Below are 25,345 nucleotides of genomic sequence, written 5' to 3'. Positions count from 1 at the left end.
GAGGAGCCATTGATTACTTAGAATGTGTTATATGTCACCCAGAGGGCATTTATGTAGATTTTAGGAATAAGGTCTAAAAAAGTTTGGTTATGAAAACAATGTCTGTGCGTGATGTCTGTTTATGGCTCAAGGCCTTGACTGAATTCTTTGCTGTGCTTCACACAGCCCTGATGAGGAACAGTGGCACAGAGTGAAAATGATGAATTAATAGTGTAAGTTTTAGGTCGGAGTACGGCATTTTCTGTGATTGAGTTTTAATTCAAGGAGGAACAAAAGGTGTTACGGCACCTGAGGTTCTCATTCCCACACAATATTGTCCCGGCAGGAAGCAAAATGTTCCTGTGAATTTCTGGTTGATTGTTTGGTTTTGTTTAGCGCTAGCTTGATTTTATCAGTGAGCAGTCAATCCGGCCCAAAAAACAACAAGGAATTGTTTTCCTTTAAAATGATGACGTCATCTTGCTGGTGATGGAGGCTCGAATAGGTTGCGCGGGAGACTCCATTATCAGCAACATCTGGTATGAATGTGTATGGAGGTATGCATGCGAATGGACTGTGATGGACTGACGACTAAAAGTTTTGACTGACTTGATACTGAGACAATGACTGCACCCACTTTAGGATTAGTAAATGCCAATAAACAATTCATAAACAATTCACCCAGCCGACAAGAGAAGGGTGGATGCTTCGCTTTGTTTTGTTTTGTTTTTTCAGGAGCAGGAGGATAAGAGAGACTGGAGGAGGAGACTCTAGCTTCACATAAGTATGAACTGCAGACTTAACACTGTGGTTGCTGATTTTGAGTTACTGATGTTTGCATCAAGAAAACTGTGCTATATTAACTGTGTTTTGATTAAGGTATCATGTTATATTATTGGGAATGCCAAATGCTACAGTGGAGAAGACTTTTGATACCACTCATGACTGGAATATGTTACTATTAACCACAGCAGGCCACTGTAAAAAGTCAATTAAATTTTATAGAGGAAAATCGCCAAAATTGAACAATACCTATGAATGACTGGCCACATTCAGAATAGAGATATGCAATAATAAACATTGGTCCACATGATTTAGGTTCTCACTTGAAATAGTAAGTTATTAAATGTAGAATATAATCGACAGGGACATTTGATAGGATGTGGTACTGCAAAAGAACAAGAGCAAAGTAAATAAAGAAAATATTGTGTTTAGTTTGGATAAATTCAAATTAAAATGTACCATTACACTCAGAGGATCAATATGGAATAAAACATATGCAAAATTTGTAGGAAGTACATGACTGATAACTGTTCTGTCCTGAGCGTTTGTTTCTAGAGCACCCACTTGACCACACCAACAGTTTCTCGCCACCGAGGAGGGGTACTTGCAAAAAGAATAAAATAAAAATCTGAGTTTAACAAAACATTTTAAATGTAAATATCAAGATTACCTTTCTTTTTCCATGAAATGTGCTTGTGGGCACGCCAGCCATTTTGAAAAGGTGGGCAAAACAATTGGCAAGGCCACACCCCCACACATGTGATATAATTTTAAAGGTACTGTTGCCCTCTCTAAGAAACATCAGGACTTAGAGGAGTGGCAAGTAGAGTATGCGAGCTACAAGCAAAAACTAAAATGTGTACTACAGTGTGCAAAAATGAAATACTGGGTCATCAGGGGGTCATGAGGGACATTTATAAAACTAAAAGTCCCACTAACCTTAAAGTGCACTTGAAAAGCCCACACAAGAAGGTTAACCTAGCTTACCTAGAAGACCTCATCAGGGGGAGCACACTCCCCCTCCTTGAAGAGCTCACCCACTCAACCCGCATCCCCAGAAAACAGCTAACCCCAGATAAGGCAGCGTGATGTATCCCGAGATAACAGGACTGGGACATCTAAATAAAGGTGTGAAACAATCGCCTTCAAAAGATTATCAATTCACTTGAACCAAAATTAGGACCACACGGTGCGGCAAGAGTTAATAGTTATTAGTCTCAACACCCAAGGATAACCAGAAGAGCATGACTGATATGATGGAACTGGGATTTTGTTACACTTAATTTTTGCAAAACACAAACAAAACTAAATTGAAACTAAGGATTTTCAGAAAATAAAAACTAAACTAAACTAGCAAACAATTGGTAAAAAACTGATTAAAACTGATGAAAATTGCAAAACTATTACAACCCTGGTCCAGACTAAGATGGTGTTGGACATCTTCAGGGCAGAAAAGGGTTGGTGTGACCAAGGTGTGGTTTGGCTTGTTGTATGTACATTTCAAAATGTTACAGCTCTGGATGGACCAGTTACCAGGGCATGGAAGGATGACAGACTTTATTACATGAGGAGAAGGGACATTTTCGGGATCGAAGATCCTCAGGGATGACAAGGCTGGAGCAACGGTACTCGAGAGAAGAATTTCTGATACTTTCTGAGATATGATGTCACCAACCTTCTCTTTTAATTGTCTAGCTCCAATGAATTGACACATGGGAGTGTGTCAAAAAGGGGGAGTTGAGTTTGAACATCAAACAATGGTGATATGAAAATTTCTATGAGTTTATTTTTGTGTTTAATAAATTAGCTATGGTAAAACTTAAGCTTATAATGTGTTAGACTTAGAAAGGGTTCACTAATTTTTGATTTCTTTTACACACACATAGATTATGATTAGAATAAGTCCTGAACATAATATTTTAAACCAAATTTGAATCATTAGAAGAACAATGGATAACAATATTAGATTATCAAGGCTAGGGAGAGAGGTGTTTTGGTTTTCTGTCTCTTGCAGAGAAAGGAACAGACACCAGACGGGGACCCGGAGATGTGAGGACCCTTCACAGCAGGGACAGATGTAGGGACTGCCGAGACAGCAACTGGGGTCAAGTGTCATGACGTTTGGGCTCCTGGAGAAGATGGATCCCACAAACACAGCAATAACCATGAAGGGGTTGGCGAAAACCAGGAACACCAGACCAACGAGGTTCGAGAGGCTCTTGGCAAAAAGGGGGACACGCCGGTGAACCCAAAACACACAGATCCTTGTTTGAAATCGGGGCAGAATAATCCCCAGAACTGTGCAATGACTAAAGGGTGGTCTAACCCCGGAGGTCGAAGAAAGAAGCTGAGAATCACCCAAACTGGAAGACACTGGTAGCTGCAGCAATAAAAATAAAGGTTAAAAGCTCCTTAGACAGAGGTTCTAGTCTAAGTACATTTGAAAGGTATAAGGGGGCATTAAAATGGGAGTGGAAAACTGGAGCACCAAAATAAAGCTGTGGGAGAACTGGGGAGTGATGGGAGAGTCATCTGTAACTGCTGTTATGGTTGTAAATCTAACTTTGCTTGCATCTGAACTGCGTGAACACAGAGGTCATCCCACATATGGTCCACCCGTTAAAGGGGGACAGAGGGCCTCAGGATCAAGAAAACTTGGACCTTGCGACCCTGGAGTGCATGTTGTAAGTGATCTCTTTCAGAGATCAAAAGGGGGAATTATTAGATTATTCTGTTATTATATGTTACCTTATATATGTAATCAAAGTAGTTGAATTAGAATACTGCTGTAGATCACATTATACCCTTTAATATAGAGTGTGTGAGCTGTATGTAGTTTAGTTCTCATTATACTTTTGAGTTAACAGAACATATTCACATATTAGTTCATTAGATAAATGTGCATCACTCTGTATCCTTGATCTGCTGGGAATGTGTTACACTGTTTTCTTGACATGCTTAAGTGTTGAATCATGAAGAGAAGGTTGTAAGCAGGAGACTCTGTGTCTAAAGACAGGGGAGATAGATAGACCACATTCCACACCCCCACCTTACAGAAAGCAGAGAAACAACTGCCGAGGTCATAACTTAGGCGCTGTAACAGAGAAAAAATGTGATGTTTTGGCTTTTACGACTAGCTGGGGGCCACTAGAGACTATAAAAAGCTGAGCAACCCGTCACCATTTTGAGACATGTGCCTGACCCTCTGGTAGCATCTCTCCCGTCCGGACGTTGTAATGCTCTGACTGTTGAATTGTATGGAAATAAATGATTGTTGATTGAGCATTTATACACCGAGTATTGTCCTTCCTTCAGCCCAAAGATTCAAAGAATTGGGAGATTTCAACAAAACTAAGGATATTTCATCTCTGTCTTTATGTTAGTTTGATTTTCCCAGTTCAGAAAATAGTTTCAAGTAGCTTCTGTTTTTCCTCAAAAGTCTATGTTTTATTTTTATTTTAACTGGATATTTTTGCACATCTAGTTTTAGTTTTTATGTTAGTTTAGCTATAACTCTTCATAGTTATAGAAGACTAAAAGAAAAATATATTTGTTACTCATAATAGTTCATAATCTAAAAAAAGGAGAAGCATACAGTTATAAGTCAGAATGAAGGTAATGTAATGCACAATTCAGAGGCAACCTGCCAAAAATGCTGTAGCAGACCTCAAAGGAATATAAAGGAATGCTCACTTCAGTGACCTGAAGCATCTTTGTAGAAGAAAGAAGAGAGGATCAAAATACCGCCACAAATAATGACAGGGGGTAATATGTCACGTGTTGTTGTTCATCTGAATTTGTTATCATCTTAAATAGACAGTGAAAATCTTACTTTCCAAGCTGCAGAATTTAGAGTTCATCTTTAAAGTTCACTGAATAACTTGTTTACAGGAACACTACTATTTTTATTCTGTTCAGAAACAAGCAGGGTCAGAGAGATGAAAGTTCAGCCAAGCCCACCGGTGTCCTGAGTGTGCAGCTGCAGGTTGGGGTTGTGGTGGGGATATTTAACCTGGCACTACTTTCTGTTCTTTTTAATGCTGTTCAAATCTGCATTGAATCCATAAGGGTCAACAGGATATGTTGTATTTAAAACAGAAAATCAATCTACAGTTTATTTGATCAAAAAACCAAACTATTATTTATTTATTTATTTTGCTTTGTTTTATGACAGGCTTTGATGCTGACAAAAACACTGCTCTGTTTTGAGCAGTGCTAAAGGTTCAAAGCAGCAGATGGCAGTAGAAGCCTACTGATTCCTGGCAGAGAAATAACTGTAATTCCTCCAATCATGTCACTATGACATGACATGATATGACATGACATGTCATAGTGACATATCTTACACTGAAAAAAATCTATCACACAAATTCCTATATGCATGTATATATCATATTTATTTTTAACTTCCCTCTCACCCCTGCGGGTGGACTTTATCCGTGAAGCTCAGATTCTCTAACAGAGGCCCGGGAGCTTGAAGGTCCTACACAGTCTCTTTGCTGCTCATAGGCCTGTGCTCTTCTGGACAGAGATCTTGGATGTCATTCCTGGGATCTGCTGGAGCCTGTTGCCCAGTTTGGGTGCCACTGCCCTGAGTGCCCACAGGGACCACTTCGCATCTTCTCCCCAGCTCCTCTCTCAGCCATTTGTATATTTATATATACCAGGATTTCAATTAAAGAGCCGGTGCACACTGGAACCATAAAACCAGTCACCAATACTGTTAATTTATGATGTTTGTGGCATAAACATTACATTGGGTGATGGTCCAATCATTTTTAAGCAGTCCACATGTTTGTTTTGCCGAGACCTGGGAGAACAAGCCTTGAGAACAATTTACAAAAACTAAATAAATAAAACTTACATATTGAGATTGCCTTGTTAGACTTTGGATAGGGGTCACTTTAACACAAAATTTCAATAACTTAATGGCACTATTAGTGATCAAGTTAGCAAAGGACCCAATATGCAGGCCAAATGCAGACTCTCAGGTTGGCAATTAAAAATGAACTTATGCAAAACTTAATGTGGTGGGAAAATCCTATGACTAACAAAAATTCAAAAACAAAAACAGCAGCTAAAGAAATGCAAAGAATTAGAATAAAAAGAAACCAGAGAGCGCAGAAACAAGATGGATGTGAAGAGGAGACGATAACAGAGACAGGTTTGACGCTTAAGGTACAGAAAAAGAAAAGAACAACAACAACAGTTGAATAATGATGAAATTAAACCAAATAAGAGACTGTTTCACAGTGTAGGTGTGTGGAGTGTTGAGCAGAGGATCTGAACAAAAGATGAGCTCTTTATTGGCTCTTTAGCAAATCCAAAATGTAACATAATCCAAGGAAAAATTCCAAAAACACGAATTCGAAACCTGCACAGGGAAGCTAAACCAATAACGTACACGGATAACTCACTGGTGGACTAAGCAAAAATAGCAGGAACTGGAGATGGGTGGGGAACAAGCCATAGCTAAATAAGATTAACAAAGGTAAAAGCAATCCATTCACCAATCAAGAAGTAAAAGTGGGAAGAGCCACCACTTAAAACTAAACGTCTTAAGAAATACACAAAGGAGACTAATACAGACATGGTTATTAACACTTCACAAGAAGTGCAAGACAAGAAAAGACCAAGATGCTGCCGCCCCAGCAGACCGCACTGTAAAAGATGGCTGAGGCCACCACAGAGTCATAGAAGGTCTTCAGAAGTGGGCCCTTCACTCCAAAAGACCTGAGCATCTGCAGCGGGTACAGCATGCTCTGCCTTTTCCTGTAGAGAGCATTTGAGTTGTGAGACCAGTACAGTTTATTGTTCAGGTGAACACCAAGGTACCTGTAGCTATCCACAGCCTCAATATCAATACCTTGGATGTTTAGTGGCTGCAGTGGAGGATGTTTGTGCCTGCAGAAGTCTACCACCAGCTCCTTGGTTTTACTGGTTTGGATTGGTTTTAGTGTTGATCTGTAGGTAGTTCTGCTGACACCAGTCCATAAAGCCTTAATACTAAATAGTGACTAAAACTTAAATGCAACAAGTACATGAAGTTTAAGATTGAAGATAACAAAAAAAAATCAAAACAGGAATCGAAAATCAAAATAATAATAATCAGGGAACCAAACAGAAAACGCTTAACCCACTACTGTAGGGTTACACAAGCATCTCAGGGGTCTGTGAGTTAAAGCAGTGCATTGAAGATACAGCATATTACACTGTACTGCTTATTTTTTTCTCTCTTTTCTGATAATAACTCGATAATAACTCAAAGCTCTGTTTCCAGAAGGTGCTATAGATAAAACCTCTAAACAATGTTACTACCGAAAGGTGATTCATTTTTGAACTCTTTTAATGGCACAGGAACATGAATGGTTTGTTAGTGTATACAGAAAGACCATATGCAAAAATATTGTTGAAAAATAATACAACCCTGTATGTAAAAGTTGGTTCACTGTGTGAGATACGTAAAAACAGAATGCAATACTTTGCAAAATGTCTAAATCCTTTATTTTTTTTATAATGGTTAAAAGACAGCATAAGAAATGTTGACACTGATCAGTAAACCACTGCATGTCATTTGAAAAGCTTAAACTGAGAACAAAAACATATTAAAAAGGGCCAAGTACCTCCTGTTGCTTCAGAAATGATGTTCATTTTCTATTATTAATTTTGCAGCCTTACAGCCCTGTGCCTGCATAACGTCATTACCACATTAATATGCCTGTTGATAAGCTGAGCTGATAGCTTGCTCCACACTGAATATAAGTACAATAAATAATTCTAAAAGATGATTGCAAATTTTGGAGAGTCTTTAAAGTCAGAATCAGAAATAAATCAGGAAGCAGATTGTAAAATTGACATAAAAATGTATTTTTAACTGACTCGCTAACTAACTGTGTAGACCACAGCTGATCCATCTTGAACTTTATTGTGTGTAGAAAAAAAATATTGATGTGTTTTCACATCAATTATAGTAGCAGTAGTTAAGTGACAAGGACAATTTTCTCTACAAACACCACAGCCTCAGGTTTCAGACAGAAGACAGCACTGTCACCCAGTGGCTGCACCTGTGCATCACAACTGAGTCAACAACTAAAAGCGCTGCCAGAGATGGGGGAGGCTGAAATCTGACACAGAGAAGCAGACTGGAATATGTTTAAGAACACTGATGCTTTGTGTGTCATACACTGGAAAAATGGGACTTCTTAGCACTATCATTAATGAATATATTTTAACCATTTTGATTACTTTGGTCAAATTTGTGCTAAATAATCAATTTGACAATATACTTTAGGATGGTTGCTGGTGGTAAAGAGGCTGAAAATAAGAGACGGAGGACCAAAGCCCACACAGCAACAACATGAAAAATTTCTTGTCCAAAGTATCCTGGCATCTTGTTCATGAGTAAGGGAGAGGGGAGATTGAAAGATGAATTGGTGCGGTATCTGCAGGAATATGGGCACTGTACTGGTCCAGTGTGGTGAAGAGAGACCTGAGCATAAAAGCGAAGCTGCCAGTTGACATTCCTACCCTCACGTATGGTCATGAGCTCTGGGTAATGACTGAAAGAACAACGCTGTGTAAACAAGCAGTGGAAATGAGCTTTCCCCAAAGCATGGCAACGTGAGATGTTCTGGCCATGTCCTACTGAGAAGAGGCCCTGGGGTAGGCTCAGGAGACACTGGAGAGATTACTGGAAGTGCCCCGGGGTCACTGTAGCAGAAGGACAACTGACAGTATTTGGTTTTAAAAAATGTTTCTGTGGAAATGATGGACCTGACACCAACAGCTTTTGCAGTTTTACACGTTTTTTATTTGTTCAGTGTTTTTTCAATGGGCAACTTTCCTGCTTCCCCGCTTGTACCACACACACCACCCCACCTCAGGTCCCGGCACATCTTTTACAGGGGAGACGTGATCAGTTGATGGAGCTCAGGTATCTGAGCAACAACAAATTTGGGCTATTTAAAACACCATGTTTTCACTAACTCCAACACTAGAAGCGTCTTCATGCAGTTTTATTCTCCTGTAAGTCAATGAGCTTTGCGCTCAGTACTTGTTGGGAAGACCCTCGGGCCTGAAATGGTTGGGATCATTTCCGTCTCGCCCCCAACGGTTTGCCGCCTGATCAGCTTCGGAGTCCTCAGCGCCATGACCCAGTCTCTCCTGCACCCACTCTCTGGTGTTACTAAAATGGAAATAGACAGTGAATCCACCTATCTTCAGTAAGTACGTTTCAGAACAACATCAGAAACTGAAAAAATGAGAGAAGCAGAATTAGCAGCCTTAAAAAATTAGTGATTAGTTAATCAAAAATACAAATGAATTTCAGTAAAGTAGATTGTCAAACCTGATAACCTCAGCAGCCCATCTGCCTCCTGCTCCTCTCTGTGCAGCATCAGAGTTTCCTCTGGCATGAAAGTATTTGTCTGAATCTTTCCAGTTGGCCTCCCTCATGTCGCTGTAGGCTCGCCACATATCACCAGCCCCTGATCAGAATGACAGAAAACAGTACTGATAATAAATAATGACAACATTCGCAATTAAAATATCAAAATCTGAGAAATATGACAGATTGTTGTTAGGTATTTAAAATGCCATATTTCTAACCTTTAGCTGCTTCAATTGGGAAATTATACCACTGGGCATTGGTTTCCACAATTAGAATGAGAAAAATCCCAGCCACAAGCAACTTCATGGCTGCAGAAGTCACAAAATTTAAATCTAAACTGCTTTTTTTTTTTTTACACAGTTTAGACAAATCTTTAGAGCTCACTGAATAACTTACTACTGAGGGACGCACTGGTCTTATATTCTGTTCTGTACGATCATAGGATTACTCAATAATGGAAAGTTTTGGTCCATGTTTACAGAAAGGAAAGTTCAGCCAAGCACACCAGGCACCAGTTGTGAAATCGCAGGTATTCACAGCTGTGGAAAAAAAGAGCAAGCTTCATGTAAACCAAAACATCCGAGGGGTTTTTTGCTCATCATGAAAAATCTCTGTTCATTCCAATAAACTCTGCTGCCTTACCTTTATCAATGTATGTGCAGCAATTTATTACTATTAAAGTTATTTATTCATTTTTAGATGTGTTAATGTTTGCTTCTTTCTAGTTTCTTCTGGTTATGTCGTCTTGAATTCAGAATGCAAATCCAGAGTTGTCAGGAAAATTTGGACAAAAATGATTGTTTATGATGTTGTTGCTGCTGCTGTTTTTGTCACTGATGCCTCAGGACGTGATTTTGCGCGAGAGAAAGTCATGCACATGAGCACAAATGCACATATATATGTGTCTACTGGTACACGCTGGTGGTGCTACTGCTGCATTAGTTTGTGTGTTACACTTTACTGGAAAAAACCTATATGGGATTTCTTAATAAATGTAAAAAAGATCTATTGCAGTCTATTGCGATCTCTTTGTCTGTTTCTTTTTAAAACATATGCATGTTAGTTTAGGTTTTTGGTTGTGTCAAGGCTGCGTCTGTGAATTTAGTTTTGTATTTTCCATCCATCCACATTTTGCCACATACTTATATGTCCGTGTATTCTTTGTAGTTATTTTCTAAACAGTTTTTATTGTTAAAAGCAGTTAAATCAGGTGGAGGAAGTGGTTGGGGAAAGGGAAGTCTGGGCTTCTCTGCTTGATGAGTCACTAGATTTGTGGTAGAAAATGGATGAATGGATGGTTGGAAGGCATATGGTGAAGGCATCAAAGCATCATTAGACAAGATGAAATAATAAAATTAATACAACTTGCAAACTATTAGATTATTCTGTTATTATATGTTACCTTATATATGTAATCAAAGTAGTTGAATTAGAATACTGCTGTAGATCACATTATACCCTTTAATATAGAGTGTGTGAGCTGTATGTAGTTTAGTTCTCATTATACTTTTGAGTTAACAGAACATATTCACATATTAGTTCATTAGATAAATGTGCATCACTCTGTATCCTTGATCTGCTGGGAATGTGTTACACTGTTTTCTTGACATGCTTAAGTGTTGAATCATGAAGAGAAGGTTGTAAGCAGGAGACTCTGTGTCTAAAGACAGGGGAGATAGATAGACCACATTCCACACCCCCACCTTACAGAAAGCAGAGAAACAACTGCCGAGGTCATAACTTAGGCGCTGTAACAGAGAAAAAATGTGATGTTTTGGCTTTTACGACTAGCTGGGGGCCACTAGAGACTATAAAAAGCTGAGCAACCCGTCACCATTTTGAGACATGTGCCTGACCCTCTGGTAGCATCTCTCCCGTCCGGACGTTGTAATGCTCTGACTGTTGAATTGTATGGAAATAAATGATTGTTGATTGAGCATTTATACACCGAGTATTGTCCTTCCTTCAGCCCAAAGATTCAAAGAATTGGGAGATTTCAACAACTTGGTGCCGTGTGACCCGGATCTTTGGTGTGCTGAGGAGGTGCAGATTTGACCTTTGGTGAGATCGTGAGGCGAGGTGAACAGAGGACCGGTCCAAAAATAAAAAGGTAAGCACAGCCTGTTGTATTATAAATACCAAATGTGCATATTCAACCCGTTCTCACTCCCAAAGCGTAACATTTTACGCTAGGTGACAAATCGTCACCATATTACGTTTCCGGCTACCCACCACGTTCCTAAATGACGACCTCGGAAAAAGAGGAAATATGAGAACCGTCTGGACTGAACCTACACATGTTCGCTCTTTTTCTTCAAATCGCTTAGAAACACGCTATTTAACATCATTAAAGTCCTGGTTAAGGTCAGGAATAAGGTTATGGTCAGGGCTAGGGATAAGGTTAGGTTTAGGGCTGGAATACAGGTCTGGAACGTCTACTACCGCGGGAGCGTCATTGCACTGGATTCCAGCCATAACCCGCCGCGTACCATAAGAACGCCGAAGGTCTCCTTTCGCGTTCCTCAGGAACGCCGCGGGACGTGACAAAACGTCCACATGTTACGCCTCGGGAGTGAGAACGCTCTGGCATATTGGGCTTTCCAAATTAATCTGTTCGCTGAGTCACATGTATTTTCACAGTAAATTTGTCGGTGTCTGGTTTTTGGCGCAAGATACTAACAACATAAGTTGAGGCTGAATTCCAGTGTGTTAAATAAACTGCTTCTACCGAGATACTAATAACATACTACGTTGGACTAGTTGCAGTAAGCTGCTTCTACCGAGATACTAATAACATACTACGTTGGACTAGTTGCAGTAATCTGCTTCTACCGAGATACTAATAACATACTACGTTGGACTAGTTGCAGTAATCTGCTTCTACCGAGATACTAATAACATACTACGTTGGACTAGTTGCAGTAATCTGCTTCTACCGAGATACTAATAACATACTACGTTGGACTAGTTGCAGCCACTTTACCTTCCACATTTAATTTTGTCTAATACTGGCTTCTGTAGCAATAATACATTAGAATTTATTCTGAAGACGCGGCCATTAGTCCAGTACATTGAAGTCGAGGTTTGTTTATTTTGTTTATGGTGTCAGTGACGTCCTGGCTTTTGCCGGCTATGAAATAGAAGTTGATTTAAGGAAAAGCAGATGCTGGCTTCACGGTGCAGTTGAACGCTGGCAACGCGAGAGCGAAACACGTCCGTAGGTTTGGTTTATGATACGGCGTGTTCCGGTGGTGCGGCCGTGAAGTGCAGTAGTGGTTGGTGCTAGTTTTAGTACATTTGATAGAGGTTTTGACGGTGGTTTGTGGCGTCAGTCGAGTATAAAGGGCTGCGGTCATAATACAAAGTAAAAATTTAGTACATAGCAACACCTGGTTTATGATGTCAGGTATAACTTCGGGGATGCAAGCATCACTTTTATGATGCGACTTTGCCCCGTGGTGGCGGTCATAAGCGCAGAGAAAGGGGTATTTTGGTCTATGGTGCAGTGTGCTTTAAGAAGATCTAATAGTTGAGCTCAGAGGTTTCTGTGTAAAATTCCCGCTGAGGAAAAGTGTTGTGGGTGAGTGTGAAAGCGCGCTCTGGGTGAGAGAGTGTGTGTGAAGCTGCGAGGCGCGCTCTGGGTGCTGTCTTGTGGGTAAAGCGCGCACTGAGTGAGAGTGTGAGTGAGGCGCGCTCTGAGTGTGTTTTTTGTGTGGAGTGTGAAGCGTGAACACAGTGACAGTGACGGTTGATGTGTTTGATTAGGAGGACATTAGAGCAAATACACATTTTAGGATCAAAGGTTGATGCCTAGTGTACCTGTGGAACATTTGCCTATGGAGTAGCGACCCTCCTGTCCGTGGACGCGTGGCCAGGACCGGCGTCGTCCGGGTGCTGAGGTGGTGACTTGGGGAGGTGAGGGCCCCCGCATAGCCACGGAAATAACACTGGAACGGCCGTGTAATCACGGGTTCACATTTATTTCCGGACTAGAACAAGACACATTTTGCGAACAAACGTTGAGTCTAGATTAGTAAAGAAATATAAAAAGGTTGAATTCCTCGTTTCAGTGGTTGAAATTGTTGTGTGCCTGTCCCCTGACGAGTGTGAAATTAAAATAAAGAGGGAATTTGGAGCCACATGGAGATAGACGGGCATAATTGGGTGTATTACTCTGTGGTGTAATAAAAATAAAAAGGAGAGATAGTAAGAGGTGTGCAGTGGAGAATTATGGAGGAGTAGAGAGAGGAATGTGTTGGGAGACTGGCGTACAGTTTACGCTGTCAAGGTAGGCGTGTTGCCTGCTTATCGGTTTAAAAGTGATGAAAATGAAATTAAAATAAATCTCTTAGTGTGTTAATACAGGAAGCTGCGGACCTGGACCAACTGCCCCCACAAGCACAGCGGCCGAAGCAAAATTATAGGTAATGGGAACCACACCCAGCACGAATCAGCAGCTGTGAAAAAGACAGCAGCGAGGAGAGAATTAGAGGAGAAATTAAGAGAAGTTTTAACACATAAAATTGGGGCCAACGGACTTGTGGAGGTTGGGAAGGCGTCCGGAGCATCACAACAAAAAGGTGAAACAAAAACACACACAAGCAGAGAAATCTGAGAGAAAGGCTCCTTTTAAGGTAACGCCTAGTTTGAGAAAAGATCAAATTAACCTGCTTTTATACAAATGCACATACACGCAATGAAGAAACAGCTTACACTCATGAACACGTGAAGATTTTCCAGCAAGGTTAAAGAAAAATTAACATACTTAAATGATGAAGTCTATACATTACTGACAAAGAAACCCTCTGGGTTGCAGGACAACAATTTAACTAAAAAAAAAAAAAAAAGGAACACTGGTCTAACCAACCAGGCAAGACACAACAAATTTAGTGGTTAAAAGATTCAAATTGTGACATGTTTTCTGTTGATTGATTAATAAAAGTGATTACTGAATGAAAGAAAGTTCCTTTTTGGGCTTTTAAACATGATCTTAAGAATTTTAACATATACCGGTGTTGTCCTGTCAACTTGGTGGGTTAGGAGTTGATTATATCGGGAGAGAAAAAACAAAAAAAGGGGGAGAGAAGGCTGACACAGGGCCTGGCCCCATTGTCTCCCCTCTGAATAACACAGCCAACACAACAACATTTTCCTGTTCGTTTGTTTTTGTTTTTTGTTTTTTGTTTGTTTTTGTTTTGTTTTGTTTTTGTTTTTTCTATACATATTTAATTACAGGCTGCTTTGCCGGCCCTGAAAGCCGAGGCTGACTGGACTCCTGCTCTCCCCCATACGTGACACTGACCAAATGCTGCAACAGCTGGACCCACAACAACGACCTGAGAATGTCAACAGACCTGCAGGAATGTGATCTCATGCAGCCGAGACGGAGAGCACTAAACCTAAGGCCCGTTTCACTACACGGGGGAAAAATTCCCAGACTGCGTCAGCTGACAGAGCTGTGACGAGACGCCCGCCAAGCCCGAATGAAAAGTAAGGCCGAGCGAAAGAATGCTGACCTTGATAACTTTGCATTCACACTGTGCAGGACAGTGATGGACCAACACGGATGATCGGGTGGCGAAAAAGGGCGTGACCGAGACAGGAGGAGTAACTGAGGTCAGAAGGCACCTCAGAATGGACAAAAACACAGAAGAAGATGCAGGTTTCACCTGCGGTGAACATCGACCCTGGAGAAAGGACTGCCCCAATTGGGGTCAGAACCAGGACGGACTGAATTTTGAGCAGCAGCAGCAGCAATGGTTGCAAACAAACTGAAAAGGAGGGGGGGCAGGACCCCAGGGCATGCTTCAGGCCGTGGTTTACCCAGAACACCAGAACAGGAAAGTGATGAACACACACACACACACACACACACACACACACACACACACACACACACACACACACACACGTCTCCAAACACACAGATTCAGAATGAAGTGAAATACACACATGAACACGTGCACTCGTTGAGTGAGTGAGAAATGACACACACACACACACACACACACACACACACACACACACACACACACACACACACACACACACACACACACGGGAATGTTGATTCACTGAGAAGTGATGCACACACATACACATGCACACGCTTGTGCAATGAAGAGTGATCCACACGCACACACACACACACGCTGATGCAATGAAGAATGCTTTGCTTATGCTGATATGCAAAATGCTGCACACAAACATCCCAATGCATAATTTTTATGAGGAGCCATTGATTACTTAGAATGTGTTATATGTCACCCAGAGGGCATTTATGTAGATTTTAGGAATAAGGTCTAAAAAAGTTTGGTTATGAAAACAATGTCTGTGCGTGATGTCTGTTTATGGCTCAAGGCCTTGACTGAATTCTTTGCTGTGCTTCACACAGCCCTGATGAGGAACAGTGGCACAGAGTGAAAATGATGAATTAATAGTGTAAGTTTTAGGTCGGAGTACGGCATTTTCTGTGATTGAGTTTTAATTCAAGGAGGAACAAAAGGTGTTACGGCACCTGAGGTTCTCATTCCCACACAATATTGTCCCGGCAGGAAGCAAAATGTTCCTGTGAATTTCTGGTTGATTGTTTGGTTTTGTTTAGCGCTAGCTTGATTTTATCAGTGAGCAGTCAATCCGGCCCAAAAAACAACAAGGAATTGTTTTCCTTTAAAATGATGACGTCATCTTGCTGGTGATGGAGGCTCGAATAGGTTGCGCGGGAGACTCCATTATCAGCAACATCTGGTATGAATGTGTATGGAGGTATGCATGCGAATGGACTGTGATGGACTGACGACTAAAAGTTTTGACTGACTTGATACTGAGACAATGACTGCACCCACTTTAGGATTAGTAAATGCCAATAAACAATTCATAAACAATTCACCCAGCCGACAAGAGAAGGGTGGATGCTTCGCTTTGTTTTGTTTTGTTTTTTCAGGAGCAGGAGGATAAGAGAGACTGGAGGAGGAGACTCTAGCTTCACATAAGTATGAACTGCAGACTTAACACTGTGGTTGCTGATTTTGAGTTACTGATGTTTGCATCAAGAAAACTGTGCTATATTAACTGTGTTTTGATTAAGGTATCATGTTATATTATTGGGAATGCCAAATGCTACAGTGGAGAAGACTTTTGATACCACTCATGACTGGAATATGTTACTATTAACCACAGCAGGCCACTGTAAAAAGTCAATTAAATTTTATAGAGGAAAATCGCCAAAATTGAACAATACCTATGAATGACTGGCCACATTCAGAATAGAGATATGCAATAATAAACATTGGTCCACATGATTTAGGTTCTCACTTGAAATAGTAAGTTATTAAATGTAGAATATAATCGACAGGGACATTTGATAGGATGTGGTACTGCAAAAGAACAAGAGCAAAGTAAATAAAGAAAATATTGTGTTTAGTTTGGATAAATTCAAATTAAAATGTACCATTACACTCAGAGGATCAATATGGAATAAAACATATGCAAAATTTGTAGGAAGTACATGACTGATAACTGTTCTGTCCTGAGCGTTTGTTTCTAGAGCACCCACTTGACCACACCAACAGTTTCTCGCCACCGAGGAGGGGTACTTGCAAAAAGAATAAAATAAAAATCTGAGTTTAACAAAACATTTTAAATGTAAATATCAAGATTACCTTTCTTTTTCCATGAAATGTGCTTGTGGGCACGCCAGCCATTTTGAAAAGGTGGGCAAAACAATTGGCAAGGCCACACCCCCACACATGTGATATAATTTTAAAGGTACTGTTGCCCTCTCTAAGAAACATCAGGACTTAGAGGAGTGGCAAGTAGAGTATGAGAGCTACAAGCAAAAACTAAAATGTGTACTACAGTGTGCAAAAATGAAATACTGGGTCATCAGGGGGTCATGAGGGACATTTATAAAACTAAAAGTCCCACTAACCTTAAAGTGCACTTGAAAAGCCCACACAAGAAGGTTAACCTAGCTTACCTAGAAGACCTCATCAGGGGGAGCACACTCCCCCTCCTTGAAGAGCTCACCCACTCAACCCGCATCCCCAGAAAACAGCTAACCCCAGATAAGGCAGCGTGATGTATCCCGAGATAACAGGACTGGGACATCTAAATAAAGGTGTGAAACAATCGCCTTCAAAAGATTATCAATTCACTTGAACCAAAATTAGGACCACACGGTGCGGCAAGAGTTAATAGTTATTAGTCTCAACACCCAAGGATAACCAGAAGAGCATGACTGATATGATGGAACTGGGATTTTGTTACACTTAATTTTTGCAAAACACAAACAAAACTAAATTGAAACTAAGGATTTTCAGAAAATAAAAACTAAACTAAACTAGCAAACAATTGGTAAAAAACTGATTAAAACTGATGAAAATTGCAAAACTATTACAACCCTGGTCCAGACTAAGATGGTGTTGGACATCTTCAGGGCAGAAAAGGGTTGGTGTGACCAAGGTGTGGTTTGGCTTGTTGTATGTACATTTCAAAATGTTACAGCTCTGGATGGACCAGTTACCAGGGCATGGAAGGATGACAGACTTTATTACATGAGGAGAAGGGACATTTTCGGGATCGAAGATCCTCAGGGATGACAAGGCTGGAGCAACGGTACTCGAGAGAAGAATTTCTGATACTTTCTGAGATATGATGTCACCAACCTTCTCTTTTAATTGTCTAGCTCCAATGAATTGACACATGGGAGTGTGTCAAAAAGGGGGAGTTGAGTTTGAACATCAAACAATGGTGATATGAAAATTTCTATGAGTTTATTTTTGTGTTTAATAAATTAGCTATGGTAAAACTTAAGCTTATAATGTGTTAGACTTAGAAAGGGTTCACTAATTTTTGATTTCTTTTACACACACATAGATTATGATTAGAATAAGTCCTGAACATAATATTTTAAACCAAATTTGAATCATTAGAAGAACAATGGATAACAATATTAGATTATCAAGGCTAGGGAGAGAGGTGTTTTGGTTTTCTGTCTCTTGCAGAGAAAGGAACAGACACCAGACGGGGACCCGGAGATGTGAGGACCCTTCACAGCAGGGACAGATGTAGGGACTGCCGAGACAGCAACTGGGGTCAAGTGTCATGACGTTTGGGCTCCTGGAGAAGATGGATCCCACAAACACAGCAATAACCATGAAGGGGTTGGCGAAAACCAGGAACACCAGACCAACGAGGTTCGAGAGGCTCTTGGCAAAAAGGGGGACACGCCGGTGAACCCAAAACACACAGATCCTTGTTTGAAATCGGGGCAGAATAATCCCCAGAACTGTGCAATGACTAAAGGGTGGTCTAACCCCGGAGGTCGAAGAAAGAAGCTGAGAATCACCCAAACTGGAAGACACTGGTAGCTGCAGCAATAAAAATAAAGGTTAAAAGCTCCTTAGACAGAGGTTCTAGTCTAAGTACATTTGAAAGGTATAAGGGGGCATTAAAATGGGAGTGGAAAACTGGAGCACCAAAATAAAGCTGTGGGAGAACTGGGGAGTGATGGGAGAGTCATCTGTAACTGCTGTTATGGTTGTAAATCTAACTTTGCTTGCATCTGAACTGCGTGAACACAGAGGTCATCCCACATATGGTCCACCCGTTAAAGGGGGACAGAGGGCCTCAGGATCAAGAAAACTTGGACCTTGCGACCCTGGAGTGCATGTTGTAAGTGATCTCTTTCAGAGATCAAAAGGGGGAATTATTAGATTATTCTGTTATTATATGTTACCTTATATATGTAATCAAAGTAGTTGAATTAGAATACTGCTGTAGATCACATTATACCCTTTAATATAGAGTGTGTGAGCTGTATGTAGTTTAGTTCTCATTATACTTTTGAGTTAACAGAACATATTCACATATTAGTTCATTAGATAAATGTGCATCACTCTGTATCCTTGATCTGCTGGGAATGTGTTACACTGTTTTCTTGACATGCTTAAGTGTTGAATCATGAAGAGAAGGTTGTAAGCAGGAGACTCTGTGTCTAAAGACAGGGGAGATAGATAGACCACATTCCACACCCCCACCTTACAGAAAGCAGAGAAACAACTGCCGAGGTCATAACTTAGGCGCTGTAACAGAGAAAAAATGTGATGTTTTGGCTTTTACGACTAGCTGGGGGCCACTAGAGACTATAAAAAGCTGAGCAACCCGTCACCATTTTGAGACATGTGCCTGACCCTCTGGTAGCATCTCTCCCGTCCGGACGTTGTAATGCTCTGACTGTTGAATTGTATGGAAATAAATGATTGTTGATTGAGCATTTATACACCGAGTATTGTCCTTCCTTCAGCCCAAAGATTCAAAGAATTGGGAGATTTCAACAAAACTAAGGATATTTCATCTCTGTCTTTATGTTAGTTTGATTTTCCCAGTTCAGAAAATAGTTTCAAGTAGCTTCTGTTTTTCCTCAAAAGTCTATGTTTTATTTTTATTTTAACTGGATATTTTTGCACATCTAGTTTTAGTTTTTATGTTAGTTTAGCTATAACTCTTCATAGTTATAGAAGACTAAAAGAAAAATATATTTGTTACTCATAATAGTTCATAATCTAAAAAAAGGAGAAGCATACAGTTATAAGTCAGAATGAAGGTAATGTAATGCACAATTCAGAGGCAACCTGCCAAAAATGCTGTAGCAGACCTCAAAGGAATATAAAGGAATGCTCACTTCAGTGACCTGAAGCATCTTTGTAGAAGAAAGAAGAGAGGATCAAAATACCGCCACAAATAATGACAGGGGGTAATATGTCACGTGTTGTTGTTCATCTGAATTTGTTATCATCTTAAATAGACAGTGAAAATCTTACTTTCCAAGCTGCAGAATTTAGAGTTCATCTTTAAAGTTCACTGAATAACTTGTTTACAGGAACACTACTATTTTTATTCTGTTCAGAAACAAGCAGGGTCAGAGAGATGAAAGTTCAGCCAAGCCCACCGGTGTCCTGAGTGTGCAGCTGCAGGTTGGGGTTGTGGTGGGGATATTTAACCTGGCACTACTTTCTGTTCTTTTTAATGCTGTTCAAATCTGCATTGAATCCATAAGGGTCAACAGGATATGTTGTATTTAAAACAGAAAATCAATCTACAGTTTATTTGATCAAAAAACCAAACTATTATTTATTTATTTATTTTGCTTTGTTTTATGACAGGCTTTGATGCTGACAAAAACACTGCTCTGTTTTGAGCAGTGCTAAAGGTTCAAAGCAGCAGATGGCAGTAGAAGCCTACTGATTCCTGGCAGAGAAATAACTGTAATTCCTCCAATCATGTCACTATGACATGACATGATATGACATGACATGTCATAGTGACATATCTTACACTGAAAAAAATCTATCACACAAATTCCTATATGCATGTATATATCATATTTATTTTTAACTTCCCTCTCACCCCTGCGGGTGGACTTTATCCGTGAAGCTCAGATTCTCTAACAGAGGCCCGGGAGCTTGAAGGTCCTACACAGTCTCTTTGCTGCTCATAGGCCTGTGCTCTTCTGGACAGAGATCTTGGATGTCATTCCTGGGATCTGCTGGAGCCTGTTGCCCAGTTTGGGTGCCACTGCCCTGAGTGCCCACAGGGACCACTTCGCATCTTCTCCCCAGCTCCTCTCTCAGCCATTTGTATATTTATATATACCAGGATTTCAATTAAAGAGCCGGTGCACACTGGAACCATAAAACCAGTCACCAATACTGTTAATTTATGATGTTTGTGGCATAAACATTACATTGGGTGATGGTCCAATCATTTTTAAGCAGTCCACATGTTTGTTTTGCCGAGACCTGGGAGAACAAGCCTTGAGAACAATTTACAAAAACTAAATAAATAAAACTTACATATTGAGATTGCCTTGTTAGACTTTGGATAGGGGTCACTTTAACACAAAATTTCAATAACTTAATGGCACTATTAGTGATCAAGTTAGCAAAGGACCCAATATGCAGGCCAAATGCAGACTCTCAGGTTGGCAATTAAAAATGAACTTATGCAAAACTTAATGTGGTGGGAAAATCCTATGACTAACAAAAATTCAAAAACAAAAACAGCAGCTAAAGAAATGCAAAGAATTAGAATAAAAAGAAACCAGAGAGCGCAGAAACAAGATGGATGTGAAGAGGAGACGATAACAGAGACAGGTTTGACGCTTAAGGTACAGAAAAAGAAAAGAACAACAACAACAGTTGAATAATGATGAAATTAAACCAAATAAGAGACTGTTTCACAGTGTAGGTGTGTGGAGTGTTGAGCAGAGGATCTGAACAAAAGATGAGCTCTTTATTGGCTCTTTAGCAAATCCAAAATGTAACATAATCCAAGGAAAAATTCCAAAAACACGAATTCGAAACCTGCACAGGGAAGCTAAACCAATAACGTACACGGATAACTCACTGGTGGACTAAGCAAAAATAGCAGGAACTGGAGATGGGTGGGGAACAAGCCATAGCTAAATAAGATTAACAAAGGTAAAAGCAATCCATTCACCAATCAAGAAGTAAAAGTGGGAAGAGCCACCACTTAAAACTAAACGTCTTAAGAAATACACAAAGGAGACTAATACAGACATGGTTATTAACACTTCACAAGAAGTGCAAGACAAGAAAAGACCAAGATGCTGCCGCCCCAGCAGACCGCACTGTAAAAGATGGCTGAGGCCACCACAGAGTCATAGAAGGTCTTCAGAAGTGGGCCCTTCACTCCAAAAGACCTGAGCATCTGCAGCGGGTACAGCATGCTCTGCCTTTTCCTGTAGAGAGCATTTGAGTTGTGAGACCAGTACAGTTTATTGTTCAGGTGAACACCAAGGTACCTGTAGCTATCCACAGCCTCAATATCAATACCTTGGATGTTTAGTGGCTGCAGTGGAGGATGTTTGTGCCTGCAGAAGTCTACCACCAGCTCCTTGGTTTTACTGGTTTGGATTGGTTTTAGTGTTGATCTGTAGGTAGTTCTGCTGACACCAGTCCATAAAGCCTTAATACTAAATAGTGACTAAAACTTAAATGCAACAAGTACATGAAGTTTAAGATTGAAGATAACAAAAAAAAATCAAAACAGGAATCGAAAATCAAAATAATAATAATCAGGGAACCAAACAGAAAACGCTTAACCCACTACTGTAGGGTTACACAAGCATCTCAGGGGTCTGTGAGTTAAAGCAGTGCATTGAAGATACAGCATATTACACTGTACTGCTTATTTTTTTCTCTCTTTTCTGATAATAACTCGATAATAACTCAAAGCTCTGTTTCCAGAAGGTGCTATAGATAAAACCTCTAAACAATGTTACTACCGAAAGGTGATTCATTTTTGAACTCTTTTAATGGCACAGGAACATGAATGGTTTGTTAGTGTATACAGAAAGACCATATGCAAAAATATTGTTGAAAAATAATACAACCCTGTATGTAAAAGTTGGTTCACTGTGTGAGATACGTAAAAACAGAATGCAATACTTTGCAAAATGTCTAAATCCTTTATTTTTTTTATAATGGTTAAAAGACAGCATAAGAAATGTTGACACTGATCAGTAAACCACTGCATGTCATTTGAAAAGCTTAAACTGAGAACAAAAACATATTAAAAAGGGCCAAGTACCTCCTGTTGCTTCAGAAATGATGTTCATTTTCTATTATTAATTTTGCAGCCTTACAGCCCTGTGCCTGCATAACGTCATTACCACATTAATATGCCTGTTGATAAGCTGAGCTGATAGCTTGCTCCACACTGAATATAAGTACAATAAATAATTCTAAAAGATGATTGCAAATTTTGGAGAGTCTTTAAAGTCAGAATCAGAAATAAATCAGGAAGCAGATTGTAAAATTGACATAAAAATGTATTTTTAACTGACTCGCTAACTAACTGTGTAGACCACAGCTGATCCATCTTGAACTTTATTGTGTGTAGAAAAAAAATATTGATGTGTTTTCACATCAATTATAGTAGCAGTAGTTAAGTGACAAGGACAATTTTCTCTACAAACACCACAGCCTCAGGTTTCAGACAGAAGACAGCACTGTCACCCAGTGGCTGCACCTGTGCATCACAACTGAGTCAACAACTAAAAGCGCTGCCAGAGATGGGGGAGGCTGAAATCTGACACAGAGAAGCAGACTGGAATATGTTTAAGAACACTGATGCTTTGTGTGTCATACACTGGAAAAATGGGACTTCTTAGCACTATCATTAATGAATATATTTTAACCATTTTGATTACTTTGGTCAAATTTGTGCTAAATAATCAATTTGACAATATACTTTAGGATGGTTGCTGGTGGTAAAGAGGCTGAAAATAAGAGACGGAGGACCAAAGCCCACACAGCAACAACATGAAAAATTTCTTGTCCAAAGTATCCTGGCATCTTGTTCATGAGTAAGGGAGAGGGGAGATTGAAAGATGAATTGGTGCGGTATCTGCAGGAATATGGGCACTGTACTGGTCCAGTGTGGTGAAGAGAGACCTGAGCATAAAAGCGAAGCTGCCAGTTGACATTCCTACCCTCACGTATGGTCATGAGCTCTGGGTAATGACTGAAAGAACAACGCTGTGTAAACAAGCAGTGGAAATGAGCTTTCCCCAAAGCATGGCAACGTGAGATGTTCTGGCCATGTCCTACTGAGAAGAGGCCCTGGGGTAGGCTCAGGAGACACTGGAGAGATTACTGGAAGTGCCCCGGGGTCACTGTAGCAGAAGGACAACTGACAGTATTTGGTTTTAAAAAATGTTTCTGTGGAAATGATGGACCTGACACCAACAGCTTTTGCAGTTTTACACGTTTTTTATTTGTTCAGTGTTTTTTCAATGGGCAACTTTCCTGCTTCCCCGCTTGTACCACACACACCACCCCACCTCAGGTCCCGGCACATCTTTTACAGGGGAGACGTGATCAGTTGATGGAGCTCAGGTATCTGAGCAACAACAAATTTGGGCTATTTAAAACACCATGTTTTCACTAACTCCAACACTAGAAGCGTCTTCATGCAGTTTTATTCTCCTGTAAGTCAATGAGCTTTGCGCTCAGTACTTGTTGGGAAGACCCTCGGGCCTGAAATGGTTGGGATCATTTCCGTCTCGCCCCCAACGGTTTGCCGCCTGATCAGCTTCGGAGTCCTCAGCGCCATGACCCAGTCTCTCCTGCACCCACTCTCTGGTGTTACTAAAATGGAAATAGACAGTGAATCCACCTATCTTCAGTAAGTACGTTTCAGAACAACATCAGAAACTGAAAAAATGAGAGAAGCAGAATTAGCAGCCTTAAAAAATTAGTGATTAGTTAATCAAAAATACAAATGAATTTCAGTAAAGTAGATTGTCAAACCTGATAACCTCAGCAGCCCATCTGCCTCCTGCTCCTCTCTGTGCAGCATCAGAGTTTCCTCTGGCATGAAAGTATTTGTCTGAATCTTTCCAGTTGGCCTCCCTCATGTCGCTGTAGGCTCGCCACATATCACCAGCCCCTGATCAGAATGACAGAAAACAGTACTGATAATAAATAATGACAACATTCGCAATTAAAATATCAAAATCTGAGAAATATGACAGATTGTTGTTAGGTATTTAAAATGCCATATTTCTAACCTTTAGCTGCTTCAATTGGGAAATTATACCACTGGGCATTGGTTTCCACAATTAGAATGAGAAAAATCCCAGCCACAAGCAACTTCATGGCTGCAGAAGTCACAAAATTTAAATCTAAACTGCTTTTTTTTTTTTTTACACAGTTTAGACAAATCTTTAGAGCTCACTGAATAACTTACTACTGAGGGACGTACTGGTCTTATATTCTGTTCTGTACGATCATAGGATTACTCAATAATGGAAAGTTTTGGTCCATGTTTACAGAAAGGAAAGTTCAGCCAAACACACCAGGCACCAGTTGTGAAATCGCAGGTATTCACAGCTGTGGAAAAAAAGAGCAAGCTTCATGTAAACCAAAACATCCGAGGGGTTTTTTGCTCATCATGAAAAATCTCTGTTCATTCCAATAAACTCTGCTGCCTTACCTTTATCAATGTATGTGCAGCAATTTATTACTATTAAAGTTATTTATTCATTTTTAGATGTGTTAATGTTTGCTTCTTTCTAGTTTCTTCTGGTTATGTCGTCTTGAATTCAGAATGCAAATCCAGAGTTGTCAGGAAAATTTGGACAAAAATGATTGTTTATGATGTTGT

General features: G+C 40.1%; 2 protein-coding genes across 2 annotated transcripts; both read right to left on the bottom strand.

Annotated features, from left to right (window-relative positions):
• Positions 1-8,528: 8,528 nt before the first annotated feature.
• On the bottom strand, positions 8,529-9,552 carry LOC146678716 (serum amyloid A-5 protein-like). The gene is made up of 3 exons (XM_085411345.1): positions 9,370-9,552; positions 9,110-9,248; positions 8,529-8,947 (listed from the first exon to the last, which is right to left on the bottom strand). Exons 1-3 carry the CDS (start codon positions 9,455-9,457, stop codon positions 8,809-8,811), a joined length of 366 nt encoding a protein of 121 aa, XP_085267471.1. The 5' UTR covers positions 9,458-9,552; the 3' UTR covers positions 8,529-8,808.
• A 14,356-nt stretch (positions 9,553-23,908) lies between these two features.
• On the bottom strand, positions 23,909-24,915 carry LOC146678715 (serum amyloid A-5 protein-like). Its single transcript, XM_085411336.1, has 3 exons — positions 24,750-24,915; positions 24,490-24,628; positions 23,909-24,327 (listed from the first exon to the last, which is right to left on the bottom strand). The coding sequence occupies exons 1-3, from the start codon at positions 24,835-24,837 to the stop codon at positions 24,189-24,191; spliced, it is 366 nt and encodes a 121-aa protein (XP_085267462.1). The 5' UTR covers positions 24,838-24,915; the 3' UTR covers positions 23,909-24,188.
• Between the last annotated feature and the right edge of the window lie 430 nt (positions 24,916-25,345).

Source organism: Rhamphochromis longiceps, linkage group LG1 (genome assembly GCF_057381845.1).
Source record: "Rhamphochromis longiceps isolate RC_006_pf linkage group LG1, R_longiceps_female_GT1.1, whole genome shotgun sequence".
Lineage (NCBI taxonomy): Eukaryota > Metazoa > Chordata > Actinopteri > Cichliformes > Cichlidae > Rhamphochromis > Rhamphochromis longiceps.
Note: the sequence above shows the minus strand (reverse complement) of the source record. Positions and strands in the feature narration are given on the sequence as shown.

Coding starts and splice junctions, on each gene's coding strand:
- LOC146678716 (XM_085411345.1), bottom strand. CDS start 9,457: ATGAAGTTGCTTGTGGCTGGGATTTTTCTCATTCTAATTGTGGAAACC. Junction 9,249..9,369: donor CCCAATTGAAGCAGCTAAAG/GTTAGAAATATG, acceptor CATTCTGATCAG/GGGCTGGTGATATGTGGCGA. Junction 8,948..9,109: donor TGGGCTGCTGAGGTTATCAG/GTTTGACAATCT, acceptor TTTCCATTTTAG/TAACACCAGAGAGTGGGTGC.
- LOC146678715 (XM_085411336.1), bottom strand. CDS start 24,837: ATGAAGTTGCTTGTGGCTGGGATTTTTCTCATTCTAATTGTGGAAACC. Junction 24,629..24,749: donor CCCAATTGAAGCAGCTAAAG/GTTAGAAATATG, acceptor CATTCTGATCAG/GGGCTGGTGATATGTGGCGA. Junction 24,328..24,489: donor TGGGCTGCTGAGGTTATCAG/GTTTGACAATCT, acceptor TTTCCATTTTAG/TAACACCAGAGAGTGGGTGC.